General features: G+C 44.3%; 1 protein-coding gene across 4 annotated transcripts; it reads right to left on the bottom strand.

Moving 5' to 3' along the window:
* Nucleotides 1-7,161: 7,161 nt before the first annotated feature.
* Rbm3 (RNA binding motif protein 3) lies at nucleotides 7,162-10,632 on the bottom strand. 4 transcript variants are annotated; one of them, XM_052170842.1, is made up of 7 exons: nucleotides 10,515-10,632; nucleotides 9,821-9,938; nucleotides 9,426-9,532; nucleotides 8,675-8,780; nucleotides 8,484-8,577; nucleotides 8,070-8,155; nucleotides 7,162-7,738 (listed from the first exon to the last, which is right to left on the bottom strand). In XM_052170842.1, the coding sequence occupies exons 2-6, from the start codon at nucleotides 9,921-9,923 to the stop codon at nucleotides 8,095-8,097; spliced, it is 471 nt and encodes a 156-aa protein (XP_052026802.1). In that variant the 5' UTR covers nucleotides 9,924-9,938; nucleotides 10,515-10,632; the 3' UTR covers nucleotides 7,162-7,738; nucleotides 8,070-8,094. The 4 variants fall into 4 exon arrangements, with proteins under 4 accessions (XP_052026802.1, XP_052026801.1, XP_052026804.1 ...); XM_052170841.1 differs by having other exon boundaries at nucleotides 8,074-8,155; nucleotides 10,515-10,631; XM_052170844.1 differs by having other exon boundaries at nucleotides 8,070-8,152; nucleotides 10,515-10,631.
* Between the last annotated feature and the right edge of the window lie 6,473 nt (nucleotides 10,633-17,105).

Below are 17,105 nucleotides of genomic sequence, written 5' to 3'. Positions count from 1 at the left end.
GAATTTCTGATCCTGTTTTTTATCTGGGATTAAAAACTTGTGCCACCATGCTCCAGTGTTTTTTGTTTGTTTGTTTGTTTGTTTTTGAGACTTGGTCTTGCTAAATTTCCCAGACTGGCCTGGACCTTGTGATCCTCCTGTCTTAAACTTCCAAGTAGCCAGGATTACATTATTCATGAGCACATCCAGCCAATTAAATCTTAATAGGTTGCGGATCCTGTTCCAGATCTCTCCTTTATAGATGAGAGAATCTACAGCACCAGAGGATTAACTGGCCCCCATCTGTGATCCATACTTTATTTTCATTCATTCTTTTAAATCATAAAGAACACGATAATCAATGTGTTTTAAAGATGTATTTGGGAGAGGGGACACACATACAGGTTCATGTATGAAGGTCACTGGATGGCACACATCTGGGTACCAGGGATGAAGCTCATGTCCTCACCCATGGCAGCCTTACCCACTGAGCTCTCCTGTTGGTCCTTTTTGCCTGAGATAGTGTCCACTTTGGATATCACAATATGACAGGATTAAGTGTGAACTAGTCATCAATGCAAAGGGTCTGTGCTAGCTTTTGTGTATTTGCTGTTTCAAGAAGCAGATACTTTTTCAAAAGGCAATAGAACTTGGCCACTGGGAGAGGCTCTGCTGATCTCAGACAAATCCTACAACCTGTTTGTGAATCAGTCTCACCTGCAAAAACCTGTCCCACAGGTATTGAGGGCTGGATGAGTTAATATTCAGAAAGCTTTGGCTAGCATCTGAAATCTACCACGTTCCAACATTAGTTTTCATTTAACTTTTTTCTTAAATTAGCTTACAATGTACTGTTTTATTATAACATTTTCAAATGTTTTTGAAGGCTGGGAAGATGGCTTAATGGTTAAACCATCTTGTAGAGGACCTGAGTTCAGATCCCAGCACCCACATCATGTGGCTCAGAGCTGCGTATAACTTGTTCCTGAGATTCACTGCCCACTTCAGGTCTCCAAGGGCACCTGTGCATACAAAATGAAAGTAGACTACTTCGACTAGCCTCCTTTTGGCTTCTTGTCAATGTGTGCTTCCACTTGTACCCTTCCTTACTCGTTTAACCACCTTTCCTTAACATCTCCCCCTCAGGGCTAGTGCCTCTTTTATTTCATGACCTACATTCACTTACTGTTAAACTTGAGATATCTCGGGCACAGACATATTACTTTTCCAGAGGACCCAAGTTCAGTTCTTAGGATGTCTGGCAGCTCAGAACTGCCTGAAATCCAGTTTCAGGGAATCTGATGCCCTCTTCTGGCCTCTGAAGACACCCACCCCCACAAACTCACATTTCTTTCCCATTTTTATTGTTGAGGTCTCTCAGCGTAGCCTTGCCTGTCCCGGAACTTGCTCGATAGATCAGACTATATTATTTACCTCTATTTCTCAACTCCTGGGAGTAAGGATGCATGGCACCTCCGCTTATTTTGAGACCAGGCCTATTATGTAGTTCGGGCTATCCTGCAACTCACGGTGTAGATCAGGACTGCAGAGATCCACCCCAGTGCAGTACTAAAGGCATGAATTAACACAGGCAGCTTTTCAAATTTTAAGTCATTACATGCTCACTAGATTACATGCTAGTTTGAATGAGATGAGATGGCAGTCAGTTGGCAGAGTCTCAGTGTTGTGCGTACAAATTCATGACAAGCAATTCTGGAGGTTCTGACTTTGATGAATTAGAAAAGAACCTGAATCCACAGCCACATTGCCTTTAGCAGGATCCACTGTACTCTGCAGTACTCCAGTGGAGGTAAACCTGAGGGGTTCGCTACGCATAGCCACTGATGGACACAACAGTGAATTGGTATTGAGACTGCCGAAATCCCCAACCTCTGGCAGCCAGCTTCTTGTTGACAAGAGTGGTATCTGTCTTCTAACTCTGCACACCTGATATATGAAGTCCCTAGTACATTTGTAAATCTCCTTTGGTGTCAGAACTCCATTCTTGAGTACGTCCACTCCTAAGTCTGGAATGGGCTCCCCATTCTGGAACAAGGCTCAAACTTCTTCACTCACTGCTTCCACCCTGGTCTCCTGGCCCATTATTTGAAGACACACTGCCTCATTTTCCTTCTGAAGGCTTCCTACTCCTAAATGTTACAATATGTAGTTCTTTTATCCACCTCACCTCCAACTCAGAAATCCACCTGCCTCCAGTGTGTGGCCATTCCTAAAATTATGTGCTTGCACATCTGAGTGCAGAGGCACCAGATCAATTACAAGTGGTGTGGGGCTTGACTGCTCAAGCTACCTTTTCAGCCCTAATTAGCACCTTGAGTTTATATAGATTTTATTCATGAATCCTGGAGCAAATCATTTGTCTTGCCCCACCATACACACTAATAAAACAACTGTCCCATATCAACTACAGAACAATGTCCTAGTGTCTTCCGACATCTCACTGAGCTACATTTACTGACTTAAAGGTGAGACAGGGTTTTAAATTGCCAGTAGGTTTTAGGGGATGATAGGACTTGTTCAAGACAATTTCTGAGTAGTCCTGGCACTTGCTCTGGAGGCCAGGCTAGTCTCCAACTCAGAATCCCATCTGCATTGAAAGTTTCAGCCAGGCATTCTCATGCTGGGCAAAGGTATGAGCCTTTTGCCTGAAAAAGCCAGACAAGGCTTGTGTATGTGGAACCTGTGTACACACATGCACAACTGTGCAAGTTCATATTCAGCCGTAAGCTGACACCTAGATTCCTTAGTCATACCCCATCATACATCACTGCCCTCCTGACAAGCCTGCTTAGCCTGTTACTGGCATGTATACATTTTAAGGTTGAGCATACAACTCCTGTACTTAATGCTTGGGCTTACATTTGGAGGACCCCTAATTGAATTTGGGAGCTCACTCATTTAGCTAGAGAGCCCAGCAAATCCCTGTCCTCAGAGCAGAGATTAGTCTTGCCTCCTTTATGTGACCCAAACTCCCATAAGTGCTTACTGTGCAACCATGAGTCATCATCACAGAGGACTTGCAGGGGACAACCATGAACACTGGTAGAAAGACCAGTTATCACATTCCAGTGTGGTGGACTATTAATTCTACCTCTAATACTTTCCATATATTTTATTAATCATTCCATTCGCTTACATCTCAAATGATATCTCACTTCAGTTACACCTCCACCAACCCCCTCCCCAACGTTTTAGCTTGTTTTTATAACTCTATTGGCATAGGTTGGTTTCTAACTTGAGAGGGAAATTAACCAAAGGTGTTCCTTGAGGTCTGAGGTGCACTAACAGCTCCATAGGAAAAGGCATCTCCTGCCTTATGATTCTGTGGGCCCACATGGTATGAAGGACCTGTATTTTGGTAAGGGGGCTGGCTACATCCTCACAACATAAAAACTGAATTAAGGACCAGTGAGATGGCCCAACAGAAGAAAATTGCTGCTTGCCAGGCCTTGTACCTGGCTGGGCTCAATTCCTGAGGTCTACCCACTCCTGCAAGTTATACCCCCCCAACCTATCCATAAAACAAAGACACAAACCACCACCCAAAAGAAAAACCACAACTTCATGTGATTAAATCTAAATTGTGTCAAGTTTTTCAATGAGAACCTCTTCTAAGAATACAAGCATTGCTGGAGAGATGACTCTGGCTTTTTAAGTAACACTTAGCTGTAGCACATTTGGTCATATAATTAGCCAAACTAAACCTTTATTATTCTGGTTATACACAGGCCAAAATTCCAGTAATGAAAAGATGACTCCATGGTTGCTCTTCTAGAATACCCACATGGCAGCCCCACTATATCTCCAGTTCTAGGGAAGCTGACACCCTCACTCACACAGACATACATGTAACACACACGAAACAAATTTAATTAAAAGTATTTTAATAGTTATTTTGGAAAGTAAAGGCATATCAAAAAGGTTTGCATTTGCTTACAAAACTTACAAAAGCCAAGATATGGACCCAATACAAGTATAGTATCCAACCTTAAAATAAAGGCAGAGATAACTCAATGGTAGCACACTCACCTCATTATTTGAAGTCCTGTTTCCATCCTGAAGACAGCATCACCATAGTGATACTATAGTTTACACTTAAAATATGTAAACCACTTTCAGATAACAAAAATAATTGTATGAATTCAATAAAATGGCAATTGTCTTCAATGTGTGAATTACCAAACCATGTCCTATGCTTTAAATGTACACTACCTTGGGAATTAAAATGCCTACAGGAACAATAAGGAGCTTTTGAAATAGGAAATGTGACAGTGGAAGCCAGTCTGTGCTATATAGCGTCTGTCAAAAAAAATCCAAGCTTCAGGTATTACGTTAGTGGACTGCTTGCTTAGGTATGAATCCCTTGCAATGATACCTAGTAAAGCAGTAAACACTACTTTGCTGTAACAGGTTTTAGAAATGTCAACTTAATGCTTTATGCACCTGTCAAATAAAAAATGATTCTATTGAATGGGGTAAAGTCAATTGTTTTTACAGCTCAATTTCTATGGTGTCATCTGCTTCCTTCCCCATGGGTTAAAATGGAGACAAATGCTATCTTTTCAGCTAGTAATCCATTCCTTTTAGGTATCAGTCTAAATAAACCAAAGCAACTGGGTCCCAGATTTTACATTTATATGTACAATAGAGTATTATATATTCCTTCTTATAATTGTTTTTTTTCATAGGCCAGGCTAATCTGTTAAAACTTAAAACTACTTCTCATCTATTGTACAAGAAAATTTGTTTCACACATACCAAATATATTAACAGTATATTAAAATATTTGGCTTGCCAAATTTCAACATCCCATCTCTTTCATCTACAGGATTTAAAGCAGTTCCTCAAAAAAATAAAACTAAGCCAGGCAGTGGTGTTCCTTCAGAGGTCCTGAGTTCGATTCTTAGCAACCACACTGTGGCTCACGACCACATGTAATTAGATCCAACGCCCTCTTTGGGTGTGTCTGAAGACAGCTACAGTGTACACACATATATTAAATGTCTTTAATATATAGACATTATAGACACCAGCCAGGCAGTGGTGGCAGAGGCCTTTAATCCCTGGGAGGCAGAGGCAGGTGGATTTCTGAGTTGGAGGCCAGCCTGGTCTACAGAGTGAGTTCCAGGACAGACAGGGCTACACAGAGAAACCCTGTCTCAAAAACAAATCAAACAAAACAAAGATCCTTACTGTAATTGTGCTAATTAAGTAGGTAGTAATTATAAAATCCTCACCAAGTCTCACCAATATTTTTCTTGCAACCAAACCTGGAAGCGTGAATTTTTTAGCTTTTATGTCCTATGAAGGATAGCTTCACGGAAGGGTAGAAGGGATCAGGCTGTAGCTGATAATGAACTAAGAAGCTTGCAAAGCCCGGACACTGGTCGTCACAAGCCAAAATTAACCATAAGTTGACTTTGGAAAGAGGATGATAGCACACAATTCTCTAAGCTTTTCAGTGTAAATGTGGCCTAAGGGTGTGGCAGCATTATTTAGGGACTTAGTTCATTTTAAACGTTTTTCTGCCTAAAACCCTAAAATTGAGGAAGCCTAGAAACAGGGCCTAAAACCTGAGTTTTGGAGGCTGGAGTCTAGCTCAGTTGGTAAATGCTGCCAGCCCAGCACTATGGCTCAGTTCCCTCCCAGGATGGCATCACAGCCCCTAATTCTAGCCCTATTGGACTGTGGTGTCTGCTATTATGGCTCTAGGTTTAAAACTCTCATTGGGAGTTTGGGGAGCTTTGAACCTCAAATTTTAGTTTCCCTAATGTCTACATGACCATAGAGCTTTGCAGTGGACATCCTGGGCCCTTTTACTCTCAACAATTAGCACCAAGGTACAGGCTTTCCATAGCTAATTATTACAATACAGCTCCAGTTATCTATCTGGAAAGAACAATTGTTAAAGAAACTTGAGGCTATTTTTGTTCCTTTTTGCTGTTATATACATACACACACAGCTAGAAAACCATCCAGCTGTTATTTTGTGGTTGATGAAATACTACCTCAAGTGCTACTGGCTTTATTTCCTCCCCACCCCTGACCTTTAAGGCAGCAAGTTCTGCCAGTTCCCACCATCTTACTTCCCCAAGGCCCAGCACAGACTGCTTCCTCGGACCACATAAGTACCCACCTGGTAGGGTTAGCCCCAATGCCCCATAACCTGGGCCTGGCTCATTGGTTGAGGCAGTATTCTGGGAAGTTCCTGAGTCTTCATCCACCTGCCAAAGCAAATTCATGACCATTTGGGTGGGAGAAAAGAGGATCCTTGGGGCCTGATCCTGCTAGTTGGGAGCCTCCATGCCCCAAGGATGCAGCAAACTGTTTAAAAAAAAATGTCAAGTCTGCAGCCTGGTGGTCTATGCTCAATATTGGCCAGGTAAAAACCATGGACATCTCATTTTCCCATTCTAACTGGAACTAAATAATGAAGGATTAACACCCATGGGATCCAAAGACACACACTAGAACCCTCACTAAACTTAAAGCAGAACTGAGCAGCTAATGAGGGCCCCTGCTCACAATTTTGAAGGGCCACCATGGGCTTCTCACTTAAGATAATTTTATGACAGAAAGTTTATCAGATTGTTTGTAGTGGCATTTTATACTTATTCATTCCGCCCTCCTCCAGATGTGGAACATTATGGTTAAGGAAAGCAGAAATTAAATGACTCATTAAAGATCAAAGAGCAGGGTGAGAATCCCCACATTTGAATTTAGGAACCTGAATCCAGTCAGTAGGATAATCCCCCACCCCTCTAGTCAAGTTTCCTTTATGTGACATATACCAACCCCCAATCCCCATTAAGCAAAGTGAAGAGTTTATTGTCCATGTCATGAGATTAAGGTACTTATGTTTTGAGAACAATCTTGCAAGGAGGGTATCCATCTACCTTGTGCCCAGAAAAGAAAATAAGTTGTGAAAAGAACCAAGAAACGACTTCAGAAAACCCAATTCTAGTCCTAAGGGAATTGACATTCTTCTGCATCCATTACATTTCAAGTCTCCCCATACACCCAAACTCACTAACTTGAAAGTCAAGCCTCAACCCTTTTGGCAGTTCCTGCTCCTCCCAGTACTTTCTCCAAGCTTCTCCCTGACTTGCCTCTAGTTCTAAACTGTAAACTTGGTTGAATAAGGAAAAAGCATTATCAGTATAGATTTGTGTTCAGGTTTCATGTTTTAATTAGCTCCATAAAGGACATCCTAAACACATCAGACACAACAGAATACTTTTTCTTCCAGTATTAAAAAATGACATTCACAAACATTTTAAAGAAGCTCTTCTATATAATCAGGATGATGATCTTTAATAAAAAACATCTCTAAGTAGTAATGATATCGACTCAGATTGTTCATAGGTACATTCAGAAATCACTTTCTGGCCATGTTTACATTGTTTACAAGTTCTTAAAATGTCCCAAAATAACACATTTTTAAAAACCAATTTAGCCTGGCCACAAACAATAATCCTGAGTGCCGAAACAAAAATTCCGATAAAAAAAAATATTGGGACTGTAACAAATGTCTCAAAATTTGTCTTTAAAAGGGAAAAAAATGTTTAAAGAACACATGGAGCTTTCTAAAACTTCTTTAACAAACTACCTTGGGAGCTCAATTCAAAAATAGAACTTGATGTACTAAAACAGACGTTTCAGCGCAGCTCCAAAAATCTTTATAAATACAGCAATTTGCAAGGACGATCCTGGATCTGAAGTGTTATTCCTTGTGTATCTGAGAATAGTAAGAGGGGGTAGAATTTTGATGTCAGGAAGAAACAGGCTGATAACATGCTCACCTCCCAGAGAGGATAAAGATGCAGCACAGCACCTCTTCTCTTTCTACCATGCCCCCTGGATTACTTTCAGAACATCCTCCCGCCGCCCACCAACTAGCTCTGGCATGCACACAACAGTGAGAGAGAGCAGCCAAGTGCTGACAGACTGGCTGGGTAAGGCATCAGGGCAGCAGAGAAAAAGCAGTATGGCGAGAAGAAAAGCAAAAGGGACAGGAGAAGAGGATCTGATGAACACAGGTGGATGCAGTGGCAAAATTCAGGTCTCACCTACATTTTGTGTGCATGCCCCATCTCAGTTGTCATAATTGTCTCTGTAATTTCCTCCCGAGTAGCGGTCATAACCACCCTGGCTTCTGGGAAAAAGCGATATTGTTTTACGAAAATGCATTCTACATTGTAGATGTTAAACATTAAAAAGTATACAGTCAAATTTCATAAGTTGTTTCACAATATAAGTTTTAGCCAGTTTCTGTGGTGATGGAAATTATATTCATGAGCACATGAATTGGCACATAGTGGTGTTGGGCAATTGACCTTTGATATATCCAAGCCACCACATAACACAAAGACACGTAAAATATGAGCTCTATGGAAAACTCCCATTTTTAGCATAGGTATGAGTATTAGGCTACTGAATTCTTAAACAGTAGTACCTGACTATCCCAACCTCCCAGTACCCACCTGCCACTGTAGTCTCTGGACCGCCCATATCCATATCCATATCCTCCAGGTCGGCTGTCGTATCTTCCGCTTCCATATCCCTGGTCTCCACCACCTACAGAAAAATATTGAAGTAGCAGGTGTTTAGACAAAGTCCCTAACAAATTAAATAGGTCTATTTACTCTCATAATCAGTCCAGAACCGCACTTACCTCTAGAATAGCTGCGACCACGCCCATGGGCCCCAAAGGCACCCCCTCTGGTTCCCCTGGCAGACTTGCCTGCATGATCCACTCGGATTTGGCGCCCATCCAGGGACTAGGTATGGGAAGGAGACAGACACAAGGAAGTGTTGTCAGTCGGTCAGAGTAGTGATGAGGGAAGAATGGGCACAGGCAGGTAGGTGTAGGCAAGAGCCCAGAAATTCCTGCTGGGCACCAGAATCTGGGTGCCAAGTCCAAGGCAAGCTCCTCTGAGCAGAATGGCTTCACCAGGAGCTACAGAATCCCACAGAAGGACCTGAATCCACCGTGCTCCCCTGCTGCTACTTACATCTTGACTGAACTCAGGCTGAGTTCTCCTCCCCACTCCTCTAAGCTGCCCGACTATTAGGGCTAGACACCTCTCTCGGTTTGAGGCTTCAGAGTCCATCCCAGCAGACTCACGAGGTCCTCTCCGGGCCAGGCCCACAGCTCTGCAGACTCTACTACCTAAGCCCAGAGCAGGTCAACCATCCACAGGTGGCTTCTCGGCCTCATGCAGGACCAGTCGTCGCCTCCCAGGCAGCCCGGCTCTGTCTGCCGCTGCCCTCCACCCCCTAGAACAGAAGGCAGTCATGCTCCTGTGAGTGGACGCTGCGGGGCTTCTTGGCCACGCTGCCCCTGGCAGACATAGAGGGAAAACAGAAAGAACGAAGAAAGTGGCAGACAGGGAGAAGGCCCCTGTGCAGGCAGGAGGCCTCACCTCTCCATTCATAGCTCTCATCGCATCTGAGGCATGCTCTGGGTTTGTGAAGGTGATGAAGCCAAAACCCCGGGATCTTTGAGTCTCCCGGTCCTTGACAACAACCACTAGGGGGAGGGGCAGAAATACAAATGTTAGAACGCTAACATTTAAGTTGAAAATAACAGCCTTCAAAGCAAATCAGGCACAGTTGCAGCAGGACACATCAAATAGCACTTGGGAGAATTAGGCCCCCTCCAACTCCTCCCGTTAAAAAAAAAATCCTTTATCCCATTGGACTTTTCTCAGCCTAACCATACCTTACAGACGTGGAACTTACGGAAAAATTCAGGTTTTAGTTCCAGACTAGTTCTCATATCCAACAACCCTCATCCCTGGGCTGGTACAAGGCTCACCCTCAGAGATAGGCCCAAAGCTGCTGAAGTGGTCTTCAAGTGCCTGCTCATCCGTGTTGAAGTTGAGCCCCCCCACGAAGAGCTTCCCTTCTTCAGAAGACATGGCAGAATGCAAGTCCTAGAGAGAGTGTACGAAATATTGGGACGTGAATGTGGCTAAGTGGTGAGATGCACAACACCCGGAAACCAGAGAATTACGGGGAACACAGAAAAAAAATGAGGCTAAAAGTAATATTTCAAACAGCAAGCGGCTCGGAAAACAGAAATGGCGGGAAGCAGCAAGGCTGGGTGAGCCCATCCGCCATTTGATGACCACTACCGCGCATGCCCACAGCATCCCAGGCTGCCACGCCCGTCATTTTGCACGGTCGCGCAGGCCTACAACAGCATTGCATTTCCTCTTTCCCAGGCGAACAAGATGGCGGCGGTCACGTGGGAAGCGGCAGCCGGCATAGGTCGGCGCGTGGTCCCTACCGCCTCGGACGCAGCCCTCGCCTCTCGGCGGTACCCCGCTCCAGATGCAGCACGCCAGCCTCACAATTAATACATTTTTACCTTCGAGCCCGGGTCTAACCCTCCTCGAAGCTCAAGCCTACATGTCAGCGGCCACAACTCTTCTTACTCTCGTCCCTCGGCCCTGGAGGGCAAGGACTTAAGGTGGGGGACGGTCACGGAGCAAGACAAACGCGCTTACCTGGAAATTAAAAGTCAGAAGACCGCAGAGACGACGAGCTCTGAGGAACCGGGAGAACAGAGAGACTGCGGCGCGGGAAGACGCCTGATAAAGCGTGCGTACCAGAGACGTCACGGAACGTCCTCCCAGCGCGCCCCGGCGTGCGTGCTCATTGGTCGAGGCCAGCGGGGGGTTGGGAAGAGGGCGAGGAAGGCGGAGTCTGCAGTTCGCCTTGCCGCTTCCGGGAATAGAGAGGAACTTTATGAGTTCAATGCGTTCTCCTGTAAGCATCTCTTTTTTGGCTGATGGACTGGCTCCTTTCCCATCTCAAACGGTTGGACCCATAGAGCCTTTTCCTCCCTGACGTAATTTTCAGTGTCTTTGACGTAATTTCTTCCTTTCGATAGAAAGTCGTTGCCAACGAACTGCCATCCTCAGAAACTAATCTTTTCTTTTTAGACCTTTAACTGCATTATCCCTCAAAGCCCCAAGCCCTTCAGAGATCTTCATGTCAAACCTTACATTTCCGAATGCTTAGCCCCTACCCCTAACATCTGTGTTATAGGACTCCTCCCTTTAACGTCGTCCTCTGACTTAAGTTTGCATCCTTATCTGACAGTCTCTTTACGCCTGATATGTGTTCAGCAAGACAGATATCCTAGCTTCAAAGGGTGCAAATCCCAATTCACAAAATGAATTTTGCTCTCTATTCAGGATACTGGCTGTTGATCCAAAGGAAGAACTTTTGCAATACATAATGAAATCGAAAGCAAGTACTGTCTAAGTCCACTGCCTGACAATTTGATCTTTCCCAGCCTTCAATGTCTTAATAACTTGTTTGCCTCCAGGGACTCTAGAATGAATTCGCTCAAGATTGTAAAGGCCTGCCCTCAACTCCCTCACTAACCCCACCACAAATAGATTTGCTAACCTTCAGATGCTATTCATCTACAATTCCTGTTAAGCTTATTCCCACATTTCTCAGTGATTTTCATGGATTTTTATTACATTTGTAAGTAGTTATCTCTAGTTGAATACATTTTTTTTGTTCGTTCTAATGTTTTCTTGCCATGTGGTCTGTACCTCACTGTATGCTCACGCTATCCTGGAACTCATAAACCTTTTGCCTCAGTCTGCAGTGCTGGGACCACAACCAACTTGCCTGTACTTTTACAGAAATCCCCCCAGGTTCCCAAAGATACTCTTCTGCAACTTATTATGTTAGCTGTATAGTTTTGCTTTTAGTTTAAGGTGCTCAGTCCTTCTATAGGGTTCAGCTCAGTGGGAGAGTGCCTTCCTAGTATGTGCAAATCCCTTGGCTTATGTCCCAACAAAGAGGAGAGCTGTGTCTGCTTTTTACTGTGCCATTGAACCAGATGCCTCATTCCCGTCTCTCAGGAAACTGAGGCAGGATTGTAATTTGAGCTTTAACAGGTTCCAAGCTAACTTTAGCTAGCCTATGATGAGACCCTATATTGAAATAAGAGGTGCCGGGCAGTGGTGGCACATGCCTTTAATCCCAGCACTTGGGAGGCAGAGGCAGGTGGATTTTTAAGTTCGAGGCCAGCCTGGGGTTCAGAGTGAGTTCCAGGACAGCCAATGCTACACAGAGAAACCCTGTCTCGAAAAACCAAAAAAAAAAAAAAAAAAAAAAAAAAAAAAGGGAAATAAGAGGTATGTGCACACTGATACTGCTCCCATTAAGACCTGGCACCTTAGTTGGGTTGGATAACCTAGACCAGAAATCCTAGCACTGCTTATCTTGCTCAAGCTGTCTTCAACCATGAGACACTTCTGTCTCAACCTCCTAAGTGCTAGGAGTAAAAGTGTACGCTGCTACGCCTAGCTTAGACTTTCAAAAATCACAGTTATGGTCATTTGGATTTTTTAGGTGTATGGTTGTTGTGCCTGTGTGGACATCTGTACACAATATGCCTGGAATCCCTGGAAACCAGAAGAGGAGCTCAAATCCCCTGAGACTTCAGTTACAGATGGTTGTGAGCTACCATATGGGTCCTGGAGATTCAACCAAGGCCCTCTGGAAGAGCAGCCAGTATTTTAAACCACTAAGTTATTTTCCCAGCTAACTACTATATCAGGACTTAGTGCTAAAATTTCATTTTAATTTCCATTGTCTGTACTTATGTAACTCAGTTGGTAGAATGTCTGCATATCATGCATGAAAATCTTGTTGTTGTTTTTCGAGACAGGGTTTCTCTGTGTAGCCATGGCTGTCTTGGAAGTTACTCTGTAGACCAGGCTGTTCTCAAACTCAGAGATCCACCTGCCTCTGCCTCCCAAGTGGTGGGATTAAAGGCGTGTGCCACCACTGCCCGGCTTCATGCATGAAATCTTGCATCTAGCACTGCAAATTCTGGTTGTGGTGTTCCAGACCTGTAATCCCAGTAGCTTGCTTGCTAGATACATGAGATAAAGGCTGTTTGTGTATGTGTGTGTGTGTGTGTGTACACTGTAATTTCTGTCTTGTAATTTGTATCTTGGTCATGATCTCATATGCATGATTAAGTCTCATGTTGTGAGGAACCCCACCAAAAGCCTCTTCTTGCTAGTATAGCCATAGGATCATGATAAAAGTGAAGCCATTAGCTGACAACTCAACTGAAACAACCGTGGGACAAAGGCACCCCAACTAAGCTCCTCCCAGATTCCTGACCCTTGGAAACTGCAAGACAAATAAGTCCTTGTTGTTTTGAGCAGCTAAGTTTGAAAGTAATTTGTTATACTGTCATATATAGCTGATACTTCCAGTCTGCTTTTCTCTGCCAATAGTTTCACTGACTAACTATGTATATTCTAGTCATGAGTTCAAATTAACTGAAGTTACCCAGTACTTTAGCTGGCAAAAATGCATTGAGGAATGCTGGGATCGAACTCCCCCCTGTTCACTTTGAGGGGTGAAGAGAAGTGTCAGGGCCAAACTATGCAGGCCTAGCACTACAGAAGCAGTCATTACTCATGCCGGCTCTCATAAGGCCTGCAAGGGTTCTAGTAGAGAGTCACCAGTAAACCCTTAGGGAAAAGCTCTTTAAAAGGGTGCAGTCTCCCTCAGAGCACCCAGCAGGCTTTGAATCTGGAGGACTGACGGCCCCTGGCTGCCCAGTTCTTCTCCTAGGATAGCTGCTCTTCCACACTAGCTGTCTGGACACCTGAACCTGAGATTTCGATGATTTCTTCAGGAAGAGAGCAGGCAAAGATTCTTTCCCAGGTATGGTGGAGAAGAGGGAAGAGTCATGTTAAGCTGCATTTCCATTTGCTTAGCCTAGGCTGTCTTTGCTGCCTCCTGCCATCTGTCTCTCAAAACATACCAGTTCTAGAATGCCTTCTGTGGGCTAGAGAGATGGCTCAGCAGTTAAAAGTGCTGGCCGCACAGGTCACTTTCCCAAAGAACCTAGGTTCCATTCCCAGCGTCTACATGCCAGGTCGCAGCTGTTTGTAAGTCCAATTCTAGGGAATACAACCTACATGCAGGCAAATCACCAATGCACTAAAAGCAAATAAAAACTTTTAAAATGAATAAAGAAGAAAAAAAAGACATTTAAAAAAAAGACTACTTTCTATGTCCTCATGGGTCTCAGAGCTATGCTGCAATTTCTGGAACCTATGTTTTCTTTTAAAAATTTATATAGATACATGGGTAGGTAGGTAGGTTGGTTTGTCTGTATAGCTCTAGAACTCACTATGTATGTAAAGCAGGCTGGCCTCCAACTCAAGAGATCTGTCTACCTCTGCTTCCTGAGTGCTGAGATTAAAAGCACGTGCCATCATTCCTGGCTCTAAACAATTTCTTAAAATTACATTTCTTTGGGCTGGAGAGATGGCTCAGCGGTTAAGATCATTGACTGCTCTTCTGAAGGTCCTGAGTTCAAATCTCAGCAACCACATGACTCACAGTCATCCATACTGAGATCTGATGCCCTCTTCTGGTGTGTCTGAAGACAGCTACAGTGTATTTAGATATTACAATAAATACATCTTTAAAAAATTACATTTCCAGCCGGGCAGTGGTGGCGCACGCCTGTAATCCCAGCACTCTGGGAGGCAGAGGCAGGCAGATTTCTGAGTTCGAGGCCAGCCTGGTCTACAGAGTGAGTTCCAGGACAGCCAGGACTATACAGAGAAACCCTGACTCAAAAAAAACAAAATAACCCCCTCCAAAAAATTACATTTCCTTATTCATTGTGATGTGTGTTTGGGGAGCAGGGAGTCCATGTAGAGGTCAAGGGACAACTTACTGCCATGAGTCAGTTCTGTTCTGTCTTTCCTTGTGGGTCCTGGGAATCAAGTCAGCTTACTTATCAGGCTTGGAGGCAACTGTCCCTAACTAAGCCCTCTCGTCAGCTCTGAGACCTGTGTTTTCCTCTGTACTTTCTCTAGTGATTTCAGCAACTTATATCATTTGCCATGTTGGAATGGACCAGAAGGTCAAGGTATCCTTCAGAGCCTTTCAGAACTCAAGCCTATTCAAAGAATGGATTCATTGGCTCTCAAAAACCAATTCCAAGCTGCCATGGACAGAATTGTCTTGTTGTATGGCCCTTTAAATACCAAATGGCTTGTTTTAAGAGTACTGGCTGCCGGGCTGCCGGCAGGGGTGGCACACACTTCTACTTCCAGCACTCAGGAGGCAGATGGATCTCTGTGAGTTTGAGGGCAGCCTGGTCTACAGAGTGAGTTCCAGGAAAGCCAGGGCTACACAGGGAAACCCCATCTCTTTCTCTCTTTTGCAGGGAGGGGGAGGGGGGATTTTTTTTTCCGAGACAGGGTTTCTCTGTGTAGCCCTGGCTGTCCTGGAACTCACTCTATAGACCAGGCTGGCCTTGAACTCAGAAATCCCCCTGCCTCTGCCTCCCAAACCCCATCTCAAAAAACAAAACAACTACAAAAAAGAATACTTGGCTGTTCTTCCAAAGGACCTGAGTTTGGTTCCCAGCACCCAAATGGGAGCTCACAACCATCTGTGACTCCAGTTCCAGGGGATCTGGAACCATTTTCTGGCCTCTATAAGCAACAGGCATACAAGTGGTACATAGACAGGTATGTAGGCAAAACACCCATAGATGTAAAAATTGACATTAAAGTCAATCATGGTGGCACATACTTTTAATCCTAGCACTCAGGAGGCAGAGGCAGGAAGATCTCTGAGTTGGAGGCCAGCCTAGCTGCACAGCAACTTCTAGACCAGCCAGAGCTACATAGAGACTCTATCTCAAAACTCAAACGTTTAAAATAATTAAACCAGAATTCATTAATAGTAGAACATGCCCTATAGAGTGTCAGTTAGTTACTATAAGGTCCCCCGAAAGCCCTTAGACCCTTGTATTATGGATGGATAGCTTCCATGGGCTCCCAGCCCTTATTCATACTGTACACTTGGCAGACCCATAGTATCTGAATATGCTGGACACTTAAATAAGATAGTTTGGTCCTGCTTTTCAAGTGACTAACCCTCTGGCAATACTAGGGGGTAAGAAGCTTGTAAGGGCCATCCTCGGCTTTACATGTTAATCTGGGGGCGAAGGGCAGGTAAGATGATCTTTCCCTGATGCTCCTTCATCTCTGGCAGCAAGCCTTCTGGTCAGACCTGGCACAACAGGTCATTCCTTGGGGATCCCAGTTAACTCCTCCACCACCCATATTCTTAGTACAGGACAGTTTCCTTGTGAGAGAGCTCCACATTCTGGTTGGGAAAGAAGGGTTGCTTTTGAGACATTTTTCACTCTGTAGCCCAGGCTAGACTTAAACTTGTGATTCTCCTTCTTTATTCTCCCAAGTAGTTGAGAATGTATGTGTATATCACTGCAGTCTGGTCAAGGACCTTGGTTTTTTGTTTGCTTAGCTTTAGATTTAGACCATGTAAATGCTTGGTGGTCATAGACTGGAGTTATGGATGGTTGTGAGCCACCATGTGGGTGCTGGGAACTGAGTGCAGGTCCTATGCAAGAGAAATGAGTATTTTATTATTTTATGTGCATTGTGTTTCAGCTGCATGTCTGTGTGAGGGCACTGGATCTCAGAGTAACAGAGAGTTGTGAGCTGCCATGTGGGTGCTGGGAATTGAACCTGGGTCCTCTGGAAGAGCAGTCAGTATTCTTTTTTTTTTTCCTGAGACAGGGTTTCTCTGTATAGCCCTGGCTGTCCTGGAACTCACTCTGTAGTCCAGGCTGGCCTCGAACTCAGAAATCCGCCTGCCTCTGCCTCCCAAGTGCTGAGATTAAAGGGGTATGCCACCACCGCCGGCCAGTCAGTACTCTTAACCACTCATAATTAGTATCCTTGTTTTTTTTGTTTGTCAAGACAGAGTTTCTCTGTGTAGTCCTGTCTGTCCTAGAACTTGCTCTGTAGACCAGGCTGGCCTTGAACTCAGAGATCTGCCTGCTTCTGCCTTCTGAGTACAGGGAACAAAGGTGTGCACCACCACTGCTGCCACCATCTCTAGTACCAGGCTGTAATGCATGGTTTAAACCCCTGAGCCTTCATCCTGCCCCAAGGACTTGGTTTGTATCATTATCTTGCAAATACTTAGGCAAACTCTTTTAGGGCCCAAGTTTTCTCTGCTTGATATTTGTTAGCCATATTAGTAATGTGGAACAG

The sequence above is a fragment of the Apodemus sylvaticus genome, chromosome X (assembly GCF_947179515.1).
Source record: "Apodemus sylvaticus chromosome X, mApoSyl1.1, whole genome shotgun sequence".
Taxonomy (NCBI): domain Eukaryota; kingdom Metazoa; phylum Chordata; class Mammalia; order Rodentia; family Muridae; genus Apodemus; species Apodemus sylvaticus.
This window is presented reverse-complemented; position numbering and strand designations above follow the sequence as displayed.